At 42.2% G+C, this 21,023-nt stretch overlaps 1 protein-coding gene and 1 long non-coding RNA gene across 20 annotated transcripts in view; one reads left to right on the top strand and one right to left on the bottom strand.

Annotated features, from left to right (window-relative positions):
• Positions 1-21,023, top strand: part of SIK3 (SIK family kinase 3) — a 262,659-nt gene that overhangs the window by 210,263 nt on the left and 31,373 nt on the right. For 15 of the 18 annotated variants that reach the window (XM_035264653.3, XM_078339529.1, XM_035264650.3 and 12 more), the window contains 6 exons: positions 82-205; positions 18,340-18,458; positions 19,018-19,128; positions 19,376-19,519; positions 19,933-20,010; positions 20,117-20,226. In XM_035264653.3, coding sequence (XP_035120544.1) covers positions 82-205; positions 18,340-18,458; positions 19,018-19,128; positions 19,376-19,519; positions 19,933-20,010; positions 20,117-20,226 — 686 coding nt within the window. The remainder of the gene's footprint in view (positions 1-81; positions 206-18,339; positions 18,459-19,017; positions 19,129-19,375; positions 19,520-19,932; positions 20,011-20,116; positions 20,227-21,023) is intronic. The other 3 variants (XM_035264652.3, XM_078339525.1, XM_035264647.3) reach the window with 1 other exon arrangement.
• Positions 199-20,768, bottom strand: LOC118145714 (uncharacterized). Of its 2 annotated transcripts, XR_013523068.1 has the most exons (3): positions 20,572-20,768; positions 18,306-18,922; positions 199-2,149 (listed from the first exon to the last, which is right to left on the bottom strand). It is a non-coding gene; the product is annotated as an uncharacterized LOC118145714 (long non-coding RNA). The 2 variants fall into 2 exon arrangements; XR_008474995.2 differs by lacking the exon at positions 199-2,149 and having other exon boundaries at positions 7,005-18,922.

The raw sequence follows: 21,023 nt of genomic DNA, 5'->3' as shown, positions 1-21,023 counted from the left end.
CATATCTGCGTACACATACTACAGTGGTTGTATTTGTTTCCTCTGATGGGATTAACTGCATCCTCTCTGTTTGGGATGCAGAGCCTTGGAGTTGTCCTCTATGTGCTCGTGTGCGGTGCCCTGCCGTTTGATGGGAGCACACTGCAGAATCTGCGGGCCCGTGTGCTGAGTGGAAAGTTCCGCATCCCATTTTTTATGTCCACAGGTAAGAGAGTCGCTAGCACACAGCTATGAATGGGTTCATGAAAGTTAGACCAACTGAGTTATCGCAGAATTTAGTGACGGAGTGTAAAGAGCCCACTTATAACCTTCTTTAACGCCAGCTTGCTGACCTGATGCCTCCAGGAGGCAAGGTTCTGTGGAAACAGAGCACAGTACACAGGTTCTGGCATCAGATAGCCCTACCTGGGTTTGAATCTGGGCCCTAAGTCTGTCTGAGCTTTAGTTTCCTCATCTATAAATTGGCTGAGAGTTTTGTGAGGGCTGCTAGTACCTAAGGATTAAATGAGATAATGTATGTAAAGACTCAGTAGGGCCATGGCATAGCAGTAACGAAATAAATTTTTTTGTTTCACTTCTGTCTTCCCCCTACCCTTTTTCAGGACGTTTCCCCTTATCGGGTTCTCATTGCAGTGTGGTTTTAAGTGCTGAGGAGAAAGGAGGCTTTGCATCTTAGTCTTGCTACCGCTTTATTTCCTATGTCTGTGCTCTTTGTCCTCCAGAATCAAATTTTTAAAAATTTCTTTAATAAGTGGGTAATAAGGTAACTAAGTCTTGGAAAAATTTAACATTGAAAATAGATACTAGATACCCAGAATTAGCAATATTTTATCAACATTTATTTGCATATAAGAAGGGAACATTTTAGAGACAATGCAGAAAGTCACATAGTTTTGCTTAATCATCTGTTTTCATTTTAAGGAAGAACATGTGTTCACTGGGTTAACAACCAAGTGGGAGCCCATGGAAATTGCATTTTAGGATAAAGAGGTGAACCTTGGAGTAGATTTAACTTGTCTCCTTCGAACTGATGACTTCATAGTATATAAGATAATGCTAAATCCTGTGAGAAAAATACGGTAGAGAAGGAGTTAGGATAGTGGGTGGTACGTTACATGAAAACCCCTTCATGGAGAAAGTGACCTTTCAGCAAAGGCTGAAACAAGGTGAAGGTGAACACTGTGCTGTCCGGGGAGGGGGGGGGGAAGAGCACCCCCCCTGCTGTTGAGGGGTCAGCGGGGAGGGAGCGTGGCTGAGTGAAGGAACAGGAAGGAGCCCTGCGTGTCTGGAAGGAAGGAACGATGAGAGATGAGGTCAGAGAGGTAAGAGGGAACTTAATTTTGGGGCCTAGCTAGTGTAAGACTTTAGATTTTACTCTGACTGAAGTGTACAGGATCGAAGGGTTTTGACGGGAGTGATATAATCTGACTTTTGTTTTTTCTAAATCTTATTATGAAAAATTTCAAACATACTAACAAGTTGAAAAAATTATGCAGTGACTTTTGTTTAAAAAAGATCACTTTGGCTGCTATGTTGCCAGTAGGTTGCAAGGAACAAGGGCTGAAGGAAGGAGACCACTTAGGTCTGGACTTTTACAACAGTCCGGAAGAGAGATGTTGGCAGCTGATTCTCAGTCTGGGGTGTCGAGGTAGAGATGGTAAGAAGTGATCGGATTCGAGAGATGCTACATACTGTGTGGCAGGCACTGTTCAAAGCGCTTCACAACATTAACTCAATTATTTTAACAACCCTATGAGATACATAAGATTATTGTCTTATTTTACTGGGGATAAAACCAGAAGCCAGAGATTAGGCAGTTTTCCCAAGATAACACAGCTACCAGGTGGCTGAAGCAGAATTTGAACCCAGGCAGTTTGGCTCCAGTAACATTTAGTGTTGGATTTGATATGAAAGAAAGACTCCAGAGTTTCTGCCCTGAGCAACCGGAAAGATGGACTTACTGCTAACTGAGCTGGGGATGACTGGGGAAGGATACTTACATGTCAGAGACATCTTTCAGACATGTCAAGTTTGAGGTGCACATTAGACATCAGCGTTGCATTTAGGAGAGAGTTCTGGGTTAGGGATGTGTATTTGGAATCCTCCGTGTATACAGATCGGAGTTAAACCCATGAGGTGAGCGCTCTTTCTAGACAGTGGTTACAGAGAAGAGAAAAGTCCACAGATTAAACTCTGGAACATACCAATATTTAGAGATGAGGCGGGTGAGGAGGGATCGTAAGAGTGGCTGGTGGGGTGAGCCAAAGACCTGCTATGCTAGCAGACAAGTGAAGAAACTGTTCCTGGGAGGAGGGAGGAGGGAGTGAGGAGCTGCCAAGTCAGGTAAGAGGACTGAGAACTGAATGCTGCATTTAGAAACGTGGAGATCATTAATGATTTTGTTTCTTTTTTATTCCCTCCCTCGCTCGCCTTCCGAGATCATTAATGATTCTGAAGTACACTTTTGGCAGAGGGACAGGAGCAAAGCCTAAATCATGTGGCTGCAACAGAAAAGGAATAGAAGGAAAACAGACAAAGGAAGTAGACACACTCTTTCCAGCTTACTATAAAAGGAAGCAGAGAAGTGGTTCAGTATTGCCCTGGCCAGAGTCACCAGTGATCTCATTATTGATCAACCCCCTATCCTTAGTCTTGTTCTTAATCACTGCCCAGCGGTGGTTAACTCTTCTCCCTCCCTCCCTCCCTCCTCTTCCTTCCCTTCCTTTCTCCCCTCCCTCCCTCCCTCTCTCCCTCCCTCCCTCCTCTTCCTCCCCTTCCTTTCTCCCCTCCCTCCCTCTCTCCTCTTCCTCTCCTTCCTTCCCCCCCTTTCTCCTCTTCCTCCCCTTCCTTTCTCCCCTCCCTCCCTCCCTCCCTCCTTCCTCTTCCTCTCCTTCCTTTCTCCCCTCCCTCCCTTCCTCCCTCCCTCCCTCCCTTGGTCTTGCCCTGTTGCCCAGGTTAGAGTGCAGTGGTACCATCATGGTTCACTGCAGCTTGACCTCCCAGGCTCAAGTGATCCTCCCTTGGCTCCCTAGTAGCTGGAGCTACAGGCATGTACCACTATGCCTAATTTTTGTTATTTATTTATTTATTTATTTATTTATTTATTTATTTATTTATTTATTTATTTTTGATAGAGATGGGGTTGTCCAGGCTGGTCTTAAACTCCTGAGCTCAATCAATCTTCCTTCTTGGCCTCCCAAAGTGCTGGGACTGCTAGTGTAAGCTACCACACCCTGCCTCTTTAGGGTTACATTTTAGAGTAGTTTTAGATTTACAGCAAATTTGAGTGAAAGGTACACAGTTTCCGTGTGCCCTCTGTGCTGTCCTACCCACCTCCCCTCCCGGCCCCTGTCACCATCAATGTTCCCCATCAGAGTGATACATTTGTTACAATCAATGAACATGCACTGACACATTATCACCCCAAGTCCGTCGCTTACATTAGGGTTTTCTCTCAGTGTTATACATTTTTTGGGTTTTGACAAATGTAGAGTGACATGTATTCACTATTATAATGTCGTATGGAATTGTTTCACTGCTCCCGAAATCGTCTGTTTATCCATTTTTCCTAAGCCCCTGCAGCCACGGATCCTTTCACTGTCTCCACAAGTTTTTCCTTTTCCAGAATGTCATGTGGCTGAAAACATACAGCATGTAGCTTTTTCAGGTTGGTGTTTTTCAAATAGTGATATGCAGTAAGATTCCTCCGTGTTTCTTCATGACTTGAGAGCCCATTTCTTTTTAGTGCTGAATAATATTTCATTGCCTGGATGTACCACACTTTATCCTTTCACCTACTGATGACATCTTGGTTGCTTCTATGTTTTGACCGTTGTAAATAAAGCTGCTATAACATCCTCGTGCAGGGTTTTGTGTGGACATAAATTTTTAACTCATTTGGGTAAATACCAAGGAGCGCGATTTCTGGGTCGTATGGTAAGAGCAAGGATAGTTTTGTAAGAAAACTCTCTTCCAAAGTGGCTGTGCTATTTTGTGTTCCTGCCAGCAATGAATGGAGCCTCTGTTGTGCCACATCCTTGTCAGCATTTGGTGGTGTCAGCATTTTGGATTTTTGCCACTCTAATAGGCGTGTAGTGGTGTTTCATTGTTGTTTGAATTTCCATAACGTATGATGATGAGCATCTTTTCATATGCTTACTTGCCATCTATATATCTTTCTTGAGGTGTCTCTTCAGGTCTTTTGGTCATTTTAAAATCAGGTTGTTTATTTTCTTATTGTTGAGTCACTCATTACATTTTAAAACACTTTTTCTCATTGCTTCTGAGACGCCACATTCTCCAGTTTTCCTCCTGTCCTCTGGGAGCCCCTTCAGTCTTCTCTACCAGACTCATTTTTCTCTGTTCATCCTTCAGATCATTTTATCTTTACATCTTTCTGGAGCCAATAGCTTCATTGATCACTGTGATGATCAGTCCTCAGTTAACTTTTTGGCCTGGACCTCTCCTCTTGGATCTAGGACTGCATATCCAAGTATTTGCTAACCATTGGCTTCACGTCAGATCAGCGGAAACATCTTCAGAAATGAACTTAACTCCGCCTCCCTAGATGTGCTCTATTCTGTATTCATTGCTTTAGTGAATAGCATTACCATCTGACCAAGGCCAGCACAAGCCTTGATGCTTTCTCTGTCATCATTGCCACAGCTCATCAGTTACCAAATCCTGTCAATTCAACCCTCCATTCCTATAGCCACTTCCAATACCATGCTAATCATCTTCTCTTGCCTCAATTAAACAATAGTCAATTATATGGATTCCTGGCTCCAGTCTTGTCCCCCTCTAATCTTTTCTCAACTTTTCTGCATGAGTAATCTTTCCAAAACACAAATGTAAAAATAAATACAACATACCAGACACACATACACACTCTCTTACTCTCTCTGTCTCTCTTACATAAACACACAAATCTGATTTTACCATTTTCTAGCCTGAAACCTTTTTTACCATTGCCTCTAAGGTAAAGTTTACTCCATAAGGTGGCAAGTATTGGCTTACAGACATGTTTGGCTATGATAAGAAAAAAATATATTTTATAATGTGACCCAGAACACACATATATGGATACAAATGAACAAAAGATTTGTTTGCTTGATTTTAGAGATGGGGTCTTGCTATTTTGCCCAGGCTGGACTTGAACTCCTGGGCTTAAGTGACCCTTCTGCCTCAGTCTCCCAAGTAGCTGGGACTAGAGGCATATACTACCATGGCTGACAACAAAAGATTTTTTTTTTTAAGAGGCGGAACCACTGTCATCCAGGCTGGAGTACACTGATGTGATCATTGCTTGCTGCAGCCTCCAGTTCCTGGACTCAGGCAGTCCTCCCACCTCAGCCTCCCAACTGGCTGGGACCATAGGCAAACACCATCATGCCTAGCTAATTTAAAAATATTTTTTATAGAGATGGAGTCTCACTCTGATGACCAAGCTGATCTTGAACTCCTAGCCTTAAGTGATCCTCCTGTCTTGACCTCCCAAAGCCACCTTGACCTCCATGAGCCACAGCACCCAGCCAACAAACAATTTGTTTTTTAAAAAAGTGAAACTTACCCTTACTGTGTACCGTGCATTCCAAAATATTTTATTCTATTCCATTTAAAAAAACACTGATTTCAACTTAATAACTTGATCTCCTGTCTGCTATTTCATAAACAATGACATAGAAATACCTTTAAAGCCCAACTCCTGCCTATCTCTTCAGCCATAGCTTCCCTTCTCCCACCAGTCCCCCTGGTTTTCTTCTAGTTCCCTGCTGTTTTCTGGAGCATTTCCCACTGCCGAGAATACATCTTCCTTATCCCACCCCACTCCACCCACTCCTGTATTTTAGAATTTAGAATTAAAAAATTAGATAGGATAGAAATAAGAATCTAGATAATTTCTATTCACTCTTCTTGTCTCTGAACTTTCTCTTATCATGTCACTTACCAAGCTTTATGTTGCAATTACTTCTTTCATTGTATGTCTTCCACGCCAGACTGAAGTTAGTGAAAGCACAGACGAAAGATGTCTTTTTCACAACAGTCTGTAAGCTAGCATAGGATCTGGTGTGTAGTAGGACTTAGTAAATATTAAATCTGAAAACCTCCCCAGCCCCAGTGGCTTTCATTTACATCTAGAATAAAATTCAAGTTGTTATTATTATTATGGCCTACAAGGCACAGCTGTCGTTGCCCCTTCCTTGATCTCATTTCCTGTTACTGTTTACCTCCACTTCTGAGCTCCCATTTTCACAGGGCCTTCCTTGCTGTTTCTCAGACTTGCCAAGCACATACATTCTGGTTCCCTTGTGTAGTCACAGGTCCCCTCAGAGGGGCCTGTTCTGGCTCCCCCCTCATTCTGTTTCTGTAATTCTGCTTTTTCTTCATGGCACTTAGCACTACCTCACATGACTTTGGTACCTCCTCATCTCCCATCACCACTTGACCATAATAAGCGTTTGGTTTTTGTTTACTGCTGTGTTCCCAGGGCTTTGGACAGTGCCTGGGTTCTAGTAGGCACTCAGTAAATATTTGTTGAATGGATGAATGAATGCATAGGGTTGTTAAAATGCTGACTCCAGAATCCCCTCTAGAGAGTATAGTCTTATCCAAATCATAATATCAGTAGTAATATCAAAAAATTACATTTGTTTAGGGCTTTTGAGATTATAAAATAATTTCTTTTTTTAATTTTTTTTTTTTCTGAGACAGGATCTCACTCTGTTGCCCAGGCTGGAGTGCAGTGGCAAGATCATGGCTCACTGCAACCTCCGCCTCCCAGGCTCTAGCCATCCTCCCATCTCAGCCTCCTGAGTAGCTTGGACTACAGGCACATGCCACCATGCCCAGCTAATTTTTGTAGAGACAGGGTCTTGTTATGTTGCCCAGGCTGGTCTTGAACTCCTGGACTCAAGTAGTCCACCCACCTTGGCCTCCCAAAGTTCTGGTATTACAGGTGGGAACCACTACACCCAGCCAGTATATCTTTTTTTAAAATATTTCAATTTTTATATTGTTAGCAACAAGGTCTTGTTCTGTCACCTATGCTGGAGCCTAGTGGTGTGACCATAGCTCACTGCAGCCTCAAACTCCTGGGTTCAAACAGTCCTCCTACTTCAGGCTCCCAAGTAGCTAGGACTACAGGCCTATGCCACTGTGCCAAGCTAATTTTTAAAAAGATTTTTCAGAGAGATGAGTCTCACTACATTGCCCAGTCTGATCTTGAACTCTTGGTCTCAAGCAATCCTCCCACCTTGGCTCTCAAAGTGCTGGGATTACGGGCAGAAGCCAGCATATGCAGCCTAAATTATTTTCTTTTCCTTAATCTAATTTGAGCTACATCTTAGAATTGGTAATAGTACATATCTTTTCATCTTGCTGATGAAGTTTTGGAAGCTGAAGTTTAGAGAAATTAATTTGCCAAAGCCACACTGGTAATAAGTAATTCAGTCAGTATTCAAATTCACTGTTTGTTCTACTGCACCATACTGTCACAAAAAGAGCAAGATAAACAAACCACTTCCTTTACTTTTCCAATGTCCACAGTGTTTCCTGTGAGCAACTTGGATCTCTTCTACCCTCCACCCCCGCCACCTCACACCAAGGCAAGAGATTCTTACTGAACCCTTCCCAGAGCTGACTTCAGATAGGGGGTCCTGGAAAGCAGCTAAGCATGCTGTTAGCCACATTGTCTGTTAGTGCTTGGAAATAAACTGCAGTCTAACTGCTTAGAACTCACATTTGTAATATGATGTAAGTTAACCTGAAAGCTTCAAGACTCAGAGAAAGCCAACAGGATTATCCCAAACCTAGTCACTCTTTAATCCCAGTTCAGTAATTCCCTGAGTAGAAGTGTTTGTTAGATTAGTACAGAAAATGAGAAACAGCCAGGGTAGGAAATGAGTGGATAATTGCTATATTACCAACATGATCTCTCTGGCCCTTGGTAACATGCATGTGCTTGGCATTGCCGAATGTCATAGGCCTAAATCCCACGACCTTTCAGAGAATACTTCGAAAGGACAAGGCATAGCAGAAAATACATTCATCGGTTGTTTTGGCTTGGCTTGCTGACAACCTTCAAGAAGTGTCAAGTTCATGTGAAGGAAGTTTAGAGTCTGTCCTGGAGTCCTTTTTCTGCTGTACCTCCTGTTTCTGGGCACAGCTGTATCTCAGTAGACCTGGAGCATAGTCTTCTGATGGAGGCAAGTGCCAGCTGCTTTTCAGCCTGTCAGGCCAACTGCTATTGCTGTGTTACAGGAGATAGTGTGGTTGAGGGGAAGTCCTTAAGCACAAGATCCTTCCTTTTCTCAGCTGTTGTCATAGGCTTGAGCTGAGTTTATCTGTTTTTCTTCCTGAAGGATCTAGAAACTCCAGCAGAGCTGGTATAGTGGAAGACAAGCAGGCAAGAGCCCTACCATTTAGCTGCTTCTAGCCAACTTGAATTCCAGAGTAGCTACATACAGCTGTGTGGGAGGCCATGCTCTGCAAACAGATATAGTCAGCTCAAGAATTCTAAGCTGCTCTCTATTGTCAGTAATGTGTGGAATGAATTTTCCTCACAATTAGTGGATATTTCTATGCCTGGTCTGGTTTGTTTGATACAAGTTTCCTTTCATAGGCATCCTGAGACATAACAAAGACATATATTTTCAAGTTGGAATGACAGTGATATACATTTAAAAGAGGATTAATTTGAGGATGTATTTGAGGCTTGATTGATTTTATACCACCTGGTTTTTATAATTATGTATATATGTCTTCTTCCTCCTTTCCCCACTAGAATGTAAGCCTCTTGAACTGTGTTTTCCACATCAGTATCTTCCATAAAACCTAACAGCCCCTGGTAGGGCATAAACACTCACATTCAGTAAGTGTTTTGTAATAAAAAACTAACTCAGTACTACTTAACTATGGAATCTTATATCAGACTCTTGTATTTTTTTTTTAATAGATTATTTTTTGCCCAGGCTGGAGTGTAGCGGGGCAGTCTCAGCTCACTGCAACTTCTGTCTCCGGGGCTCTTGCCTCAGCCTCCCGAATAGCTGGGACTACAGGTACATGCCACCACACCTGGCATGAGCCACCACACCCTGCTCAGACTCTTGTACTATATTGTTAACATGATCTAAATTACTCATCACACCACTTGGTTTTATATGCTTTTTTTTTTTTTTTAAAATGTAGAGATAGAGTTTCATTATGTTTCCCAGGCTGGTCTTGAACTCCTTGGTTCAAGCAATCTGCCTGCCTTAGTCTCCCAAAATGCTTGGGATCATAGGCGTGAGCCACCATGCCCAGCCATGGTTTTATGTACTTTTGTTATATGGGTTATTATGAAGGTGACCAAGGCAAATGACTTTTAGGTGTAAAAAGGTGTTTTGATCTATTACAGAGTTTGTTTTCTATGCCTCAAGTAAAATAAGTTTGATCCAGGCCCGTGTTTTTGGATTAAACTTCACATAGCATCCCAAAGATCAGTTTGATAAAACCCTGAGTCTAAATTATAGAAGGATTAAAAATTGAAACTTGCTGTTTTCTTGATCTGTTGTGGAAGGTGAAACCTGACCTGGCTTCATGTGTTGGCAGATGTTTCCCCTGACCGCCACTCCCACCTATGGATGCCAGTAACTTAAATTTTTTGAGCACCAGACTCATTCAATGTATCTTTTTTTTAACCATCAGAAACATACTTACAGCCTAGTTTACCAGATTCTCCTGTGTACCACCTGCTACAGACATACTAAGATGGTTTATTTAACTGAAGGAAAATTAATTGACAGTGAACAAACTGCAGTGTTGGTGAGTGGATAGAGATCTCCTGTGGACAATATTTTTTAGTCTTTATTGATTAGACTTCATTGTGACTTAATTAATTGTAATACTGCATGAGCATTTTATCACTGGGAATGCAAGACCCAGGCTTACATAATGCTTCTGATGGAGAATGTACCCTGCAGCTACTGCCAAAAAGCTTCTACTTAGAGGCAAACAACTCTGCCCTGACTGGCTTACTCATCAAGAACCACACAGCATCTTGCTTGGCTAAAAGCACTTTGTTTAGAATGAATGGGGCAAGGGATTACATGGGCTCACCACCTACCAATCGCCATATATTGAGGAGCTGAGAGTCCTCAAAGCAGTTTTCTCCTACCTTTTGAGACATACTACACCACCAGAGAGAAAAATCTATGTAGTGCTTTCATGCCAGTGAATGTAGAAATCACAACCGATGTCAGAAAAGAGGTTAGAACTTCTTCAGAGAGAAACAGGCCAGCCGTGTTCATTTCCATGATTTGACCTAACATAACTAAAAACCAGTAGATAAACATTGGTACTGCCCTATTTATTATTAGCCTTTTTCAACCCAACTATCTCCTGGCTTATGGCAATCCTAAGTAGAAAAATAAAAGGAGGACATTCCAAGCGGAAGGACTCCAGAGATTTGGATAATAGCATTTATTGACCACTTTCTACATACCAGGCACTGTTGTATGACCTATTTCATGTTCAAAACAACTGTCTGAGGTGAGCTGTTTTGTGAGGTAGACTGTATAAGAGATTATTTGATAAATAAGAAAACTGAGGCATGGGTGAGGTTAAATAACATGCCCAAGACACACATCTAGTAAGTTGCAAAGCTGAGATTTGAACCCTGGCAGTCTGACTTCAGAGACCATCTAACCATATGTGTTTGTATTTTCATTCCCAGTAACATATTTGGTAAGTTACCCCAAGGATCAAGAGAGTCCTGGAATGGATATATTTGTCTGCATCTGGATTACTTACTGAAAAACGAGTAGCAGGAACTCTGTACTGGACCCGGAGGCAGGAGTTTCTTACACCATAGTGGCTGACACTAGAACTCAAAAGATACTTGAATGTGAACCACAAAATGGACAGCTTCTGTAAAGCGGTATAGCAAGCCAGGGCTTTTTCAAGGTTGGACTAGAGCTAAATGTTGGCATCCGTACCCTTTAGGCCAGGATTTTCTATTTCTGAATTTTAATTCTGGCAGCATCATGCCCACCTAGAAAAACTGATTGAAAGTAAGGAAGTTCAAGTGTTATTTTTCTAATAAATGAATATATACGGTCAAAACTTTTTCTTCGTGGTCTGTCTTGGGTTGATAAACTTGTTAAAACTGAAGAAAAAAGCCTCTCAGCCCAGATGTACTGGTTCCAAATAGAAATTTTTCTTATGGGCTCCGTGTCCATTTGCTAAATTGTTCCAAGCCATCTCCCTATGGCCTCTATGTTCAGTCACTGGAAGTGTCTCACAGAATTTAGAGATGAAAAGAATTATTTCTATTCCAGCATATTCTGATTATAATAATTTGCAGAAACCACTAGGGTTGGAATTTATAGTTAAATGGATAATTCTCCACTTTCTTTTCTGATCTCTTACTGTTGGAATATTGTTTTTGAAATTTTACTGACGTGTGGGACTTCCATTTTTCTTCCCCACAACAACAGAAAGTCAATGACTCAGAACATGACAGTTTTTTCTTAGTGCCATTGTGTCAAGAGAAGCTCATCTCGGTGCTTATGTTTTATGAGTCAGATCTTACTACAGTCAATACGGTCATATATTAAGTTCCAAGGTTGTGCATTTTCTTTGTTTATGTAAAACTGTGGCATTGACTGCATCCTTTTTGGGTATGGTGGCATGCACCTGTAATCCCAACAGATTGCTTGAGGCCAGGAGATCAAGGCAGCCAGCCTGGGCAACATAGTGAGACCCTGTCTCTAAAAAATAAAAATAAAAAATAGCTAGATGTGGTGGTGCATGTCTGTAGTTCCAGCTACTGAGAAGCTGAGGCAGGAGGATCACTTGAGCCCAGGAGTTCGAGGCTGCAGTGAACTATGGTTGTACCACTGCACCCAGCCTGGCCAACAGAACGAGACTCCATCTCAAAATAATTTAAAAATAAATAACCAGTTCTTTAACTTGGTATTTAGAGATGTTTATTTCTATTATAGCAGTAATGTGTCAAAATTTAATGTATAGAATAAAAGCATTCCAATCCTTACAACACCATTGTTCTAGCAATATCCAAAATAACAAAATTTTAGTGCAACAACAAACCCCCTGCATTTTGTATTATTATAGTTAACATTTATACAATCTCTGAATGTATCTATAGGTTAGCGCATTTAGTATATGTTATTTATACATAGAAATGTCACCTTTTTCTTTTTTCAGACAGAGTCTCGCTCTGTCGTCCAGGCTGGAGTGCAATGGCATGATCTTGGCTCACTACAACCTCCACCTCCCAGTGTCAAGTGATTCTCCTGCCTCAGCCTCTTGAGTAGCTGGGATTACACACATACATACCACCATGCCTGGCTAATTTTTGTATTTTTAGTAGAGATTGCGTTTCACCATGTTGGCCAGGCTTGTCTTGAACTCCTGGCCTCAAGTGATCTTCCTGCCTTGGCCTCTCAAAGTGCTGGGATTACAGGCATGAGCCACCGTGCCAGGCCCAAATGTCTTATTTTGAGGACTATTTGTCTTTTTGTTTAGATTTTAAAATAGTGATTATATAAAATCAGTAAGTTTGACCTTAGCTAGAAGTTGACATTTTTGACAAGATTTCTCGAGCATATTAATAAAACATCATTTTTAGGGCTTAGTTCACAAGCAGAGTGAAGATTCCTAACTCTAGCCGGCTTCTAATCAAAAGAAGGTATCTTGGCAAAAAAACACCCCTGGTTTCTTATTGATTTACTTTTTACTTATTTCTGCAAGGAATATAGCATTGCAAAATAGTCACACTGTTCCGTCCGTGTTATAATGAGATCAGGACATTATAACAGACTTTATTTTCTTTTCATGAGGAAAAACAGCATGTTTTGTGTGCAGTTTTTCTTTTAGGAAAAGGCAGGCAGCATTAAAGAGGCACTCTGAGTCACAAACATTTGTTAAATCCAGAACATCTAAAATATGGGGATAGCCTCTTCTCAGAGCATGTGGCTCCACCCTGAGATTGCCGTTGCAGCCATCCCTTGGTCTTATTCTGTTTGCTCTAATAGCATCACTTCTCCCCCAGGCTGGTACCTGAGCTGGACAGAGTGAGTGGGTAACAGCATCAGGCAGTGTATCGCATAGTATCCTTGTTCTAAAAACTTTAAGACTTTATGTCATTGGCCGGGTGCTGTGGCTCGCGCCTGTAATCCCAGCACTTTGGGAGGCTGAGGCGGGCGGATCATGAGGTCAAGAGATCGAGACCATCTTGGCCAACATGGTGACACCCTGTCTCTACTAAAAATGCAGAAAATTAGCTGGGCATGGTGGCGCGTGCCTGCATCCCAGCTACTCGAGAGGCTGAGGGAGGAGGATTGCTTGAGGCAGAGGTTGCAATGAGCCAAGATCAAGCCACTGCACTCCAGCTGGGCGACAGAACAAGAATCCGTCTCAAAAAACAAAAACAAAACAAACAAAAAAGACTTTAATGTCATTTAACTTTTAAAAGGTTTTTGTCAAATAATTTTCCATAGAAACATGTTTCAGAGATTTAATAGCCGGTTTATTTTTGTTCCCTTTTTAGAGTTTGAGATTTAGAAAAAATAGAACCCTCTTTGAAGTCAGAATTGCACTACAAGCAATTCATTACTAAGAAGTAAAGATTATTGAGAAGTTTGTTCAAATTGTTGAAAATGTAGAACTCTTGGGCTAAGTGCTTTGAAATTACCTTTGAACACACCCACCACTGACTGGACCAAGTACATGAGAAACTAGACCATCCCCTTCTTGGGAGCACCTGTAAGAAGCATGCACTTTCTTCCTTACAAGAATGCCTTCCCATGCCTTCTGGCTCACAGATGTCTTCTGTTTCTACCAGTTCAAAGCAGCTTTATGTGGCCAGAAAGAATCCATGACTCAGTTTCTTCTATGCCATTACTCACCACAGAGCTGGAAAGGATTGTTTTGCTGTGTTCTGTTCTTTGGTGTCACATGCAGGGTGTCAGGGACAGTTGGCTTTCCCTCCTTCACAGGATCAGCCTGAAGAGTCTGATGATCTGGTTCCCCAAATTTTTACCTATCTCTTCTTATCTTTGATCTTTGAAGCCTGTTGTTTCGAGCCTTCTATCATAGTCTTCATCACCTTGTGTTTTTACAGAGTATACAAATAAGTTTGCTCTGCCACAGTGTATTTAATCCTCAGCAGCAAAATTATTAATAAGACAACGCTCCCTGCTTAGATGTTCTTCGGTCCCTGCCTCATCAATCCATCAATTTGCCATCTCCCCTTAAAGCTGTTTTCCAGCTAGTTCTTAGTCTTTGGCCATCAATTTGCCTGGCCCATTTCGTACTAACCTCACTTGTGGATGATTCTGTCATGATGGAACCTGTGATGACATGGCATTTGATGTGTCAGGGAGAGAATTGTTTTGGTTTGTTTTCATAGCCTAGAATACCAATAATGTGTTTACTTTAGGGACCATATAGGTTAAGAACTCCTTGGAGTAAAACTGACCAGAATTTGTATCCTGCTTTGGCCCCTTATTATCTGGTCAAATTTCTCAACTTCTCTATTTTAAATTTCTTTATCTATAAAATTGAGATAATAGTAACAGGGGTGGTGTGAGATGCAGATGCTTACATTGACTTAAAGGGTTTAGCACTTTGCCTATAAATGCTCAATAAATTTTAGTAATTATTAAATAATAATGTTGAATGAATTGCTGTATTAATCTTACTCTTTTCTATGTATCTTTCTCTCATTTTTGCCCTCTCAATATGCCAAAGGGACATTAATACTTTCAGTCAAATCCACAGGGCTCATGGAAAAGACTTATCTGCCAAGACTTGTTTTGGTTTGTTGTAACCACTTAGAGAAATTTATTATCGAGGGCAAAAAAAGAAAAAAAAATGTTGCCTTCTCAGATATGGACTCACTCTGGCAATCTCAACTTAAAGGTCTTCCTATTTTAGAACGCTGCCCATCCAGCAGCTCTCGCTCCACAAAGTCATCCAGATGCCTGGCAGCGCAGCGGGGCAAGGCTTGTGCTGCACATCCTCTAGTTAACATTCTCTTGGCAGATCAGGTTTCATGGGCCCACAGTGACTCTCACCGCGGAGACTGCTTGGCGTCTTGCATGGAGCAGATGAAAGCAGCTCTGAAGGGAAGCTGCTTTTCTGGCACACACAAGCAGAGCAACGTATTCCTGCATTGCCCAAAGTGGTTCAGTTTCATTTAGCATCAGAGGCTCTGCCTTTTGGGAGGGAACAAATAATGGGGCCCTTTTATTTTTTGTTTTTGAGACATAGTCTTGCTCTGTCATCTAAGCTGGTGTGGCACCATCTTGGCTCACTGCAATCTCTGCTTCCTGGGTTCAAGCAATTCTTGTACCTCAGCGTCTTAAGTAGCTGGGATTACAGGCGTGCACCACTGCACCCAGCTAATTTTTGCATTTTCAGTAGAGACAGGGTTTTGCCATGTTGGCCAGGCTTGTCTCAAATTTCTGCCTTCAAGCAATCTGCCCACCTCAGCCTCCCAAAGTGCTGGGATTGTAGACATGAGCCACCATGGCTGGCCAATAGGGCCCTTTTAGACAATAAAATAAAGTACTTCTTGGCATCTGGAAAAGTTGATGTTTTATTTGACACGAGGGCTCTATCTTTCCGCACCTGTAAATTGAATGTCCTGTTGGCGATTGTGTTCTTTTTAAAAAAAAAAAAAACAAAAAAAAACAAAAACAAAGCTACTGTAAATTAAGATTGTGTTCTTAGGTTTGAGAGCATTTATTCCCTTCATTTTCACCCTGTTTTCACATTTTATGTAGAATGGTGTCTTCAAATCTCATCTGAATTTAATTTCATGAACGACGTGACACTTAGGAAATATGAGTTGATGGTGATACTCTAGCTTTCTGCATTTTCTCATCTTTTCCATCTGTGCCACATATGAAAAACGTTAGATTTCTGTTCCTTGGCACATTGGATATTATGTAGGATGGACAAGATTAAAAAGCTCTTGCTCTTGACACTGTAACCAGGAGTTCTTCATCTGGGGTCTGCAGACATCTGGGGGATTTGCAGCAAGCTTCTTAGGACACCCTTGGTTTTCAATCACCTGAAGCCAGACAGTGGTTAAGGATGATCAGATAGAGGGTTCAAGATCCTGAAATTGAACTGGATATATCTTCTGATTCGGAACTATTATGGTAGTGTTTTGTTTTGGTTTTGGTTTTGGTTGTTTGTTTGCTTTCTTTTAAAGAAATTGCCTTGACAAAAAATCTGTTCTAAAGCAAGCCTGTAACTGAAAACCGTTCAGCTTTGGTCATCTTATTTATGCACTAAAACTGCCTGTGGAAACCAAAGGAAGACAGGAGACTGCCATCTAGAGGTCTTAACAACAGCTTGGTCCCAGGCTTCTCCCTACACAAAAGTCTTCAGCAACTTCCTAAATTAAGAACACTTTTTTCCTCTTAAGTAACTGCAGACCATAAACGTGTGTCAGTGACAGTTATAATCTGTACAGGGGCTGCTGCAGTTGTGGCTGTAGCCTTACTACTCTGGAAACATAATTTTAATCAAGCTTAATATTGTAGATGACATTTACTTTATTCTGTAAGAATGTGGAAGTTTTTCAGATGTACATACATTTGAATATACTTTTAATTATAAAGCAACAACAAATTAATGCCTGATGTAAGAGATCATCTTGATATAGGAACTTTGTTGTAGTATCTTTTAAAATTAGAGGAAACTAGGCCAGGCCCCGGTGGCTCACGCCTGTAATCCCAGCACTTCGGGAGGTCGATCGAGGCAGGCGGATCACCTGAGGTCAGAAGTCTGAGATGAGCCTGACCAACATGGAGAAATCTCGTCTCTACTAAAAATACAAAATTATCCAGGCATGGTGGCGCATGCCTGTAATCCCAGCTACTCAGGAGGCTGAGCTGAGGCAGGAGAATCACTTGAACCCAAGAGGCAAAGACTGCAGTAGGCTGAGATCATGCCACTGCACTCCAATCTGGGTGACAGAAACGACTGTCAAAAGAGAAAAAGTAGCGGCCTTGTAGGCCCAGGACTTTGGATTTCATTCTGAGAGTTATGGGAAGAGGTTGGAGAAATATAGACAAAGTGGTGATATGCCCAAATACATGCTTTGGAAACATTCCTTTTGCCTCTCTATGGAAAATAGATTGTAATGGAGTGAAAATGGAAGCAGAAAGACCAGGTAGGAGACTTGCAGTGGTATAAGCCAGAGATGAAGGTGGCATGGATAAAGATGTTGAATTACTGGTTCAATGTTGAATTAATGTTGGAGAATTTGGAACCCTCAACAACTCTGTGCACTACAGGGGCAGTGGACCATTGTAATTAAGAGTACCAGGTGAAGAGTCAGGCTCTCTGGTTTGAAATCTGACTTACTAGCCATGTGACCTTGGACAAGTCTTTTTACCTTTCTGTGCCTAGCTTTTGCTATTCCTAAAATGGGAATAATGATAGTACGTTCCCTCCTAGGATTGCTGTGTAGATTAAATGAGGAAATAATAATTGTAAAATGCTCGGAAGCTGCATTAATACTGCTGTTTTGGTATCATCATCACTGCCCTCATCACAACTATTACTCCCACATCACCCTCAGTACCCACGATTTATAGATGAGAAAACTTAGAAATAGATGGTAGTTTTTGAAATCAGAATACAGGTTTCTTGATTGGGAATCCATTGTTCTTTCTACAATATAATCCATAATGTGAGCTCCCAGAGAAAAATTTTTGTTGATCTGAATATCTGTAGCTCACAGCTCAGTTTTACATACCTGTGACTGTTTAAATAACATTGAGAAAATGATAAATAAGACTAGCTGAATCCCAGGGCATGGGAAAGAAGTCACTTGTGGCTCTTTCCCCACACACCTTGTGCCATCAGAAATTCAAATTCCCTGAGTTTTGAAGAAGAGTATTGCACTCCTAAGCCAAAAGCATTAGTATGCACATGGTGGTACATTTAGGAGGATAGAGCTGAGTATTTTGAGAACCTTGTAAGATGCTGAATCTCTTTAGAGGCCATTCTATTCTTCCTTAGTTGTGTTAAGTGTGTTAATAGAAATAAATGAAATCCATGGATTATCCCCATACCTTTTCTGGTCAGACTTTTGGTGAAGGCACTAACCAGACTACCACATTCGAGTTTCTTTTTCTCCACCTCTCTCTGCCTTTGCCTAGCCCCTTCTGGTGGAGTAAGCAACAGAATAACAGAGCAAGAGACAAAATGAGAAGCAGGGATTTGGAGAGCCTCCCTGCTGACTTTGCCCCTGGTTCCTCTGCTCCCCTGGTGCCTCCACTCACCAGAAACTGAAGGCAGGCTGTTTGTCCATTGCAGAATGTGAGCATTTGATCCGCCATATGCTGGTGTTAGACCCCAATAAGCGCCTCTCCATGGAGCAGATCTGCAAGCACAAGTGGATGAAGCTAGGGGACGCCGATCCCAACTTTGACAGGGTGAGCTGGGAACTGCTGCCACAGGGAACTCCTCTGAAGCTGCTGCAGCCTCCTTTGCATGTGATTGTAATCAGGCCATGACCTGAGAAGGCGGACACTGGGAAGAAACTATTGTGTAAAGCCAAAGCAGCACATGAAGCAAGCAAGAAGGGATGGACAACCAGTTGAACTGTTGGAGAATAGTTATCTAGGTTCCCTACCATGTGCCCCCAAATTATTGTCTGTTTTTGGCTTCTGACATAGTACAGAAGCCAAAAACAGACAATAATTCTGACCGTGGGGATGTCACCTTCTTGTCTTAATGTGCTCAATTCAGTGGCTTCTGTAGCATGCTTTTATTTAAACCACTGTGAGCATCCCAGGTACTCCAGGGAGCTCAGGAGACAGCGGGATGTTACCTGTTCACAGCTGATCACTCAGGGCTGTCTTCATTAGACTTTGACTGAGGCCAGAAGCATCCCAAGCTAGAGGACATAGAACAGTTTGGTCATTATATATGCTGTGCCATATTGATGTGGTTAATTGGGGGGTTGACAGCTTCCCCCTTTTTATGTTACAGTTAATAGCTGAATGCCAACAACTGAAGGAAGAAAGACAGGTGGACCCCCTGAATGAGGATGTCCTTTTGGCCATGGAGGACATGGGACTGGACAAAGAGCGGACACTGCAGGTATCTCTGAAGGAGTGGAGAACGAAGTGGGAGGTAGCAGTTCGTCCTCTAACCTGCTTTTTCCATTTTTCTCCTTCTTGGGAACTTGGGCCTTTTTTTTCCCTCCTGTTTTTCTTCCTCTGCCCCTCCCTAGGCCTTGGAAAGAAGGAAAGAAGGTGCTTTGGCTAATGTTATTACTGAAAGGGTTCTGGTCATCAACATGCCATTTCACCAGGGTTTTGTACTTTTTTCCCTTCTCTCTTGGTAGTCATTAAGATCAGATGCCTATGATCACTATAGTGCAATCTACAGCCTGCTGTGTGATCGACATAAGAGACATAAAACCCTGCGTCTCGGAGCACTTCCTAGCATGCCCCGAGCCATGGCCTTTCAAGCACCAGTCAATATCCAGGTGGGCAATAACTCCAGTGACCTAGTTCAGGACAAGTAACACCAGGGGGGTAAAGGTTAGCTGTTGCTCACTAACCCTAAGTCAGGAGAGTTTCTTGCTCTTCCTTACCTCTGTCTCCCATTTGTCATCTCTTCTTTTGTCAAAGGCCAGTCAAAGATCTGAACCTTTTTTTGACAGAGAGGAGGGATGAGCAACAATAGTGGTGCCTTTTGTTTTTTAAAGAAATAGCAAAACATGAGGCGACGCTATCCTCTCCACAGGGTGCTTCCTTGTTGTGACTTCTAACGGCAGATGAACCAAAGCCTTTAGGACTCAGGGAAGCATAGACTTTAGCAATCAAGACTACTTGGAAAGACTCATTCTTTCTCTCTAGTGTTAAAGGTGTGCACGTATATGTATGTACTGCTTTCCAGGCGGAGCAGGCGGGTACCGCTATGAACATCAGCGTTCCCCAGGTGCAGCTGATCAACCCAGAGAACCAGATTGTGGAGGCAAGTAGCAACCTGTGGGAATTGTCAGCTGAAACCACTTTCTTTGCCATAGCCTTGCTTCCCTTCCTTCTGATTTCTAATTCGATGGTGTTTCCCTCCACCTCAGCCGGATGGGACACTGAATTTGGACAGTGATGAGGGTGAAGAGCCTTCCCCTGAAGCATTGGTGCGCTATTTGTCCATGAGGCGGCACACAGTGGGTGTGGCTGACCCACGGTGAGTATCTGGCCAGCAGCCCTGATTAACACCGGGGGCAAAGAATTGTCCCCTGACTTCCAGTGTCTACCATGGCATATTTCCTATTACATCTCATCCCCAGAGGAGCTCTAATCCAGTGGCCAAGTGGACAAATGATATGACGTAATTTATGTATGTGGACAGATAAAATTTAAATGAATAAGGATCCAAAATCCAATAACGCAACAGTTTCCCAAAGCGTTTTCCCAAATTATTCTCTCATGGTGTTTCCTGATGCCTGCACACTGGAAAAAAAAGAACTGAAGGCTAGCTTGCCCATGTTTGTTCCACAGTGAAAGACTCTCAACATTAAAATAGCCTTACCTCTTTTCTGGATATTTTCTTTGCTGAGTAGGAAGAGAAGGTTGTGGCAAGAATTCTCCTGAGAGGTCAATTCCGGGCAAAGCTGGTTTTCTTATAAATGTCTCTTTTCTCCCAGTGAATTTCCAAAAAAGACCCCCATGCCTGCTGATGTGCTTGCCTTATGTCTCTTGCTTTCAGTGTACGATCAAACAGGCAATAGGGGAGCATTCTGGCTCCACAGACTGTGTCAGCTGCAAAGGGGTGGAGCCCTGAGTCACTCTGTTAGTGGCAAGATCTCTTATTTTAAAGTATGCTATAAAACCTACCGTTGTAGCAAGATAGCTCTGTACATCTAGTACTTATCTGTCCTATCAGCACTGACAAGAGGAATTGCATTCTTTCCCTAGTGAATCAGTTGCTACTTCAGGCAGCCATTATCTTAGTGGATGACCCACGTTCTCCAGAAACTTGGT

This window comes from Callithrix jacchus, chromosome 10, assembly GCF_049354715.1.
Source record: "Callithrix jacchus isolate 240 chromosome 10, calJac240_pri, whole genome shotgun sequence".
Classification (NCBI taxonomy): domain Eukaryota; kingdom Metazoa; phylum Chordata; class Mammalia; order Primates; family Cebidae; genus Callithrix; species Callithrix jacchus.
Note: the sequence above shows the minus strand (reverse complement) of the source record. Positions and strands in the feature narration are given on the sequence as shown.